Here is a 6,000-nt window from a genome sequence, read left to right on the forward strand (position 1 = left end):
TAAATTCCAAGAACACATACAAATACTGATTCGCTAATTCTGAAACTCTAAGCTAGTCCTATGAAACAAACTGTGAGAGAGACAGAGAGAGAGAGAGAGAGTGTGTGTGTGTGTGTGTGTGTGCACGCTACTATACTCCACAGACACTTTTTTAGGCTACCTAACTACCTCACTTTAAAATGCATTAAATGTAATTTAAAATAGAAATGTTACGACAAAGCAAAAATTCTCGTGGCCAACATCGCACAACACAGTTTGTAAAACAGATTTGCACACCATACATCTGAAATAAATGACACTAACAACAATGATGCACAAATCTTTTTCTTCATTTCTACCAGTGCAATGCACACTTCAATAGTAACAGTAATACCTAATATTCAACCATATTAGTAATACTCATAAGATTTGTCTATTCTTGCTCACTGGTAGCTCCTGTGAAATAAATGTATCACTCACTTTCAAAAAAAAAAAAACACACACACACACACAAATCAGTACTCCTACTATGAGCTTAATGGAGGGGAACATTACTATTATTATTTTCTTCAATTAAAAATAAGTCAAAGATTTCAAAAAATATGTGGTCTTTGATTTGAACTTTTGAGAGGCAGTTAAATTAACTTCATAAGTGAACAGTTTTTCTGTTGTCTTTGTGTAACAGTTTCTCTTTACTATTTACATATTTACACCGAGATGAGGGTTTCATCTCAATTTTAAGTTATTAGGCAAATATAATTACAGAACAAACTTAGACTAGTTATCACAATTTATAGCACATAGTACAAACTGGTGAGTGAGCGTCTTATTTATTAAACTCAAGAGTGGAAGAGATCTCTGAAAGTGTTTGAAGAATACAACTAAAAACCAGGCTAAAGTAGCCAGTGAACAAAAAAGATCAATTTCTCCATAGCAAATTAATATAATACACTATCAAACCTTAACATTATTTAAAGGAATGCCTTAAGAGGTAGGTTTTTCACCAAACAAATACCTAACACATTCATGAATAACCAAAACATTCCAAAGAAAATGATAAGCTAGGCCAGGGCACGGTGGCTCAGGTCTGTAATTCCAGCACTTTGGTAGGCCAAGGCCAGCGGATCACCTGAGGTCAGGAGTTCGAGACCAGCATGGTGAAATCCCGTCCCTACTAAAAATACTAAAAAATTAGCAGGGCATGGTGGCAGGCGCCTGTAATACCAGCTGCTCGGGAGTCTGAAGCAAGAGAATCACTTGAACAAGGGGGTGGGAGGTTACGGTGAGCTGAGACTGCACCACTGCACTCCAGCCTGGGCAACAGAGTGGGACTCTCATCTCAAAAAAAAAAAAAAAAAAAAAAAAAGAAAGAAAGAAAAAAAAAAGAAAATGATAAGCTATATAAACACCTGGTATAAACTCAATAAACACATACTATCCTAAACCTTTGCCCATTCTTCTCACAAAAAATAGGCCCAACCTTCTTCCCAATGAGTACTTCAAGCAACATGGAGAGCAAAATATTTGTAGCATATAGGCCTAAGGTACATTATTGTCTGTTTAAAATTATGAACTCATCACACATACAAATGGCTCTTTAAAATGGTCCAGTAAACTGCTACACTATGCCTTAAACTGCTGTCTATTATGTACTTAAAAATATTTACTAGCAATTGGAGGTTAATACGGCAACTATTATGGGTGGCAATTATTGCTATTAAAAATATATAAATACTGTAACACCATGTGCTACTAACAACAAAATACTAAACAGAAAACATACATTAACAGATTGTAAATATTTTCATTAAAGAAAATGAGGGCCGGGTGAGGTGGCTCACTTCTGTAATCCCAGCACTTTGGGAGGCCGAGGCAGGTGGATCACCTGAGGTCAAGAGTTCAAGACCAGCCTGACCAATATAGAGAAACCATGTCTCAACTAAAAATACAAAATTAGCCAGGCCTGGTGGCGTATACCTGTGATCCCAGCTACTCAGGAGGCGGAAGCAGGAGAAGTGCATCAAAACAGAGGTTACCAGTGAGCCAAGAGCACACCACTGCATTCCAGCCTGAGCAATAACAGCAAAACAGTAAGAGCAAAACTCCGTCTCAAAAAATAAAAGAAAGAAAATGAAAATGAACACCATGGAAAAAAGATGCTTTAAACATAAATTATAAAATCACAATAAATTGGGATGGAAAAACACCCTGTGTATAGTATTTCGGCACTTTGAAGATTAGAGAAATCAAGTCCCTTTTCCTCATTTCTATTTGATAGCCCACCCCATTTTGTTCTAGCTCAAAAAAATAAAAACCAGATTTCAAAGTTTCTACATTTACAACTATCTTCACTTTCTGCAAAAAACAAACCCCTTAAGACAAAAATAAATTAGGTCAACAACAGATTAACTTAAAAGCTTCAAATATAGAATTAATGGTCTTCAACAGGAATTATGTACTAATGTGTGTACGCATGTCTCAATTCAATAAGAATTTGAGATTATCACCCAGTTATCCATAGTCAGGAGGATTCTAAGCAATAAAACATGAAAGTGGAGCATACATATCTGAGAATTAGAGATCACTCCCTCCTATCAAAGAGTACGTACTTAAATCTAGTTATAGGGTAGAAAATCACTTTCTCCATACTAACTCAATAGAGAAAAATAAATATATATGTAACATCTGGAAATTATGTCTTCCCACAAGAATGAGTTCACATACCATAGAGTGTACCGTTACACTTTTCAAAAAGGCAGATTTAACACACTTTTAACTGGATGATTAACTGAGTGAATATATAAAAAGTCACCGGGAAACATGATGGACAGCATAAGAAAATAGTTTTGAGTCAGAAAGGTACAGCCAAGCATGCATTTAATACCATAGCTACAAATCTCACAGCAGCAAGAATAAGAAACACATACAATGACCCATATCATATACATACAATGGTGTTTTTCACACATTAGGAAAAGGGAATGGATGTTGAAAAATTAATTTAGGAAATATTATTCCATGCAGTAAAAAAATTAGAAAACAAGTAAAAGACTAGCAGAAATCTTAAGGTGTCTGATTGACTGCACAATCAACCTTCGGTAAGTCATAATAAACATCTCAAGGTAATATAAACTGGGTGGGTATTACCATGGTACAGAACTTTAATCTCTTATTTCAATCTAATATGAGTATCTAGCTAAATTCTTTATAAATACTTTCCTCTGTTCAAAAATAAAACCTACAGGCCAAAAGAAAAAATGCATGCTATTATTAAACACATAGTGTTCTTATAAAAAACATGCTTTTTTTGAACAAGGAATGATTATATCTCCTTCAGAAGTAACTATTCTATACAATGTAGTTTAGGCAATGTATTTTTAATATTCCAGGTTGCTGCTGCTGTATAGCATTTTTGAGAAAAAAAATCTCAATTTGAAATCAGAAAAATGTACAAGTCAGCAGTTTAATTAATTCAGATTGCTTTAATAGCACCTTATCCACACTTCATGTACAAGAGAATGAAGGCATTCCACGTTCCTTTAAAAATATCTATCAACTAAGCACTTCAATGGTTCTCTATTTCAAAGTTGCTACTTAAAAAATAACTTAAAAAAAATTAGATTCAAAAATCAATCCGTTGTTTTAAAGAGGTTTTGGGAGAAATATCCGAAACAAAAACCTTTAGTCAGTCAAAATCAAAGTACAGAATCCTCTCCTACAAACGTGCTTCTCCAAAAGAATCTCAAGCATTTTATCTCCGTACCGTTATCATCCTTACTTACTTAAGCTTTTTCTTAAAAAAAAAAAAAAAGATAAAACAAATGATAAACCCTAAAGACTGGCTATACATACACATACTTTCATTTGTCTACAGAATCTGTATATACACAGCCATTACCAGCCAGCATAATATGTGATAATTTGGGAGATCTCTGTACTTGGTACCTGTGTCACTGTGGTCACCAGTCACCACACAAAAACCATTTTAAATACACCTTGATCAGTATGCTTGCCAATCTGTGAAAGTCCCTGAACCTGACTGATACTAAATGACAGACAGAGGAGGGAAAAAGAGGCAAAAGAGGTTTCACTCCTACATACCAAAAGATCAACGGAAAACTATTACAATACTAAGAGAAAGAGTTACAACTTATAATTAAATTTTGAGATTAAATATCTGGATTAAAATATTTCATTAAAAAAATTTACCTGATCTTACTAGAGCGGGAGCACTACTACTATATCACTGGGTCTTTGTAGGTAAAAATCACGTGTTGATTTTTTGATCTGCATAAATACTGTAACACATTTAATAAAATAACACGTTTGAAAAGTTGGCAAGAATTTGCTTCTCTCCATTAGTATCACAGAAAAAAAGCATCTATGCCACCCATAATTAAATGTAACTAATTACAATTTGAACACTAAATTATTTATCCAGTGTAAACAAGGATTAAGAGGGAAATAATGCTTCTATCTACAGCCCGTGTTACCGAAAATAATTTCCAAAATGCATGCTCTCCAAAAGGGACTCGCCTCCCCCCCAAAAAAAACCAGGGTACACAACTTAAAATAAGTTGGGTGTTTTTAAGGCTAAATTAAATAAACCGTTCAGCCAATTTTCCAATTATATTGTACGCTTGAAACGTAATTGCCTTACATCTGTTTACAAATCTTTGCTCAATATTTAAACAAATTCGTACTCTCCCGGGCACATAGCTATACATACAGTAACTCATGCACAAAGCACATATTTAAAGACCACGCACTGCAATTATTAGCCTAAACGCCAGATTTAACAACGTGAATGTTTTCAGAGGTAGGTAATACGACCCAATAAAAAGCAAAGATGGCATTTACCACCAAATGTCACTGCCACCGCCAGGAAAGAGTTGCTGGGGCCCTATACATTTTTAATTTCGATGAATCTAGACGCCGTCGGCGGGTGCCAGGCTTCCACGAGAACAATTGACACCCTAACTGCTTCAAGATTAAGGCAGGCGATTCAAATCCGAAGGAAAAGTTGTCAATTATCAGAGAGAGAGCGCGAGAGCCGAAGGCAGATAAAAGCGATGTTATCAAACCGCCCAGCTTGTTGCTTTTTTGTGTGTGTGTCGATTCGTTGTTAGGATAGAGAAAACAGTTTTTAAAAAAACACAGGAGGAGAGAAAGAAGAAAAAGCTTTCTCCACCTTCCGTCGGCTCGGTGCAATGGCTTTACGGCTCTCCAGCGTAGTAAGCCCCGAGAGGCAGGCGGCTGTCGATGTTTACAATCGCGGGAGCTTCGGGTGCAAGAGTCCTTTCCTGACACAATCGCATTCAATCAACTGTTTTCGGGCGGAATTGCAGGTGTCATTATGGAATTTAAAAAAATTCAAAAGGCAGGCGGGCGGGCTGGCAGCCCGATCCGACAAGGGGGGAAGAGGTTGCCGATCGGAGGCGCGGGCAGCACAAGGCAAAGCCTTCCACATTTAGGGGGGAAAAAGGGGGAAAGGGGAGGAGAAGGGGAGTGCGATTGCAACAGAGGGTGGGCGTTCGAAGTGCGACCCAGAATCCGCAGCTCTGAGACTTCCACATGCAAATTCCACGCCGAGCGCCGCGCTCACAAATGATTTTTAAAGAGCCAAATAAACACTGGATGGGATCCAAGGCGAGGGAGAGACGATCCAAAAGGGGGAGAATCGGCGAGAGGCGAACGGCGGGGAGACGCGAGGGAGGGGCGAAGTCCCGGCGGCGGGAGGAGAAAGTTGGTCGGCGGTGGAGGTCGGGGACCCCCCCCTCCCCGGCACAGCCCCCTCCCCGCAGCCCGGCTACTCACCAGCGAAAAGAGGTTGGAGTGACAATCCTCCAGGCTCGCCCCGTTCGCCACCCAGTTCGCTGCCGCAGTCATGATCCTCCGCGAGCCCGGCCGCCAGAGCGGGGCATGTCGGAGCGAGGCGTCCGAGGCGAGGTCGGGCCGGGCGGCGGCGCCTAGCCGGGGAGCGCGGGGCGGCCGGGCCGCCGCCGCCGCCGCCGCCGGGGG

At 39.1% G+C, this 6,000-nt stretch overlaps 1 protein-coding gene across 3 annotated transcripts in view; it reads right to left on the reverse strand.

Annotated features, from left to right (window-relative positions):
* Window positions 1–5,975, reverse strand: part of MED13L (mediator complex subunit 13L) — a 309,612-nt gene extending 303,637 nt beyond the window's left edge. For 2 of the 3 annotated variants that reach the window (XM_032285834.1, XM_032285836.1), the window contains exon 1: window positions 5,797–5,975. In XM_032285834.1, the coding sequence (XP_032141725.1) occupies window positions 5,797–5,868 (72 nt within the window). In that variant the 5' untranslated portion in view covers window positions 5,869–5,975. The remainder of the gene's footprint in view (window positions 1–5,796) is intronic. The other variant, XM_032285838.1, reaches the window with a different exon arrangement.
* Window positions 5,976–6,000: the final 25 nt, after the last annotated feature.

Source organism: Sapajus apella, unplaced genomic scaffold (assembly GCF_009761245.1).
Source record: "Sapajus apella isolate SASKATOON/1434 unplaced genomic scaffold, GSC_monkey_1.0 scaffold2, whole genome shotgun sequence".
In the NCBI taxonomy this organism is placed as follows: domain Eukaryota; kingdom Metazoa; phylum Chordata; class Mammalia; order Primates; family Cebidae; genus Sapajus; species Sapajus apella.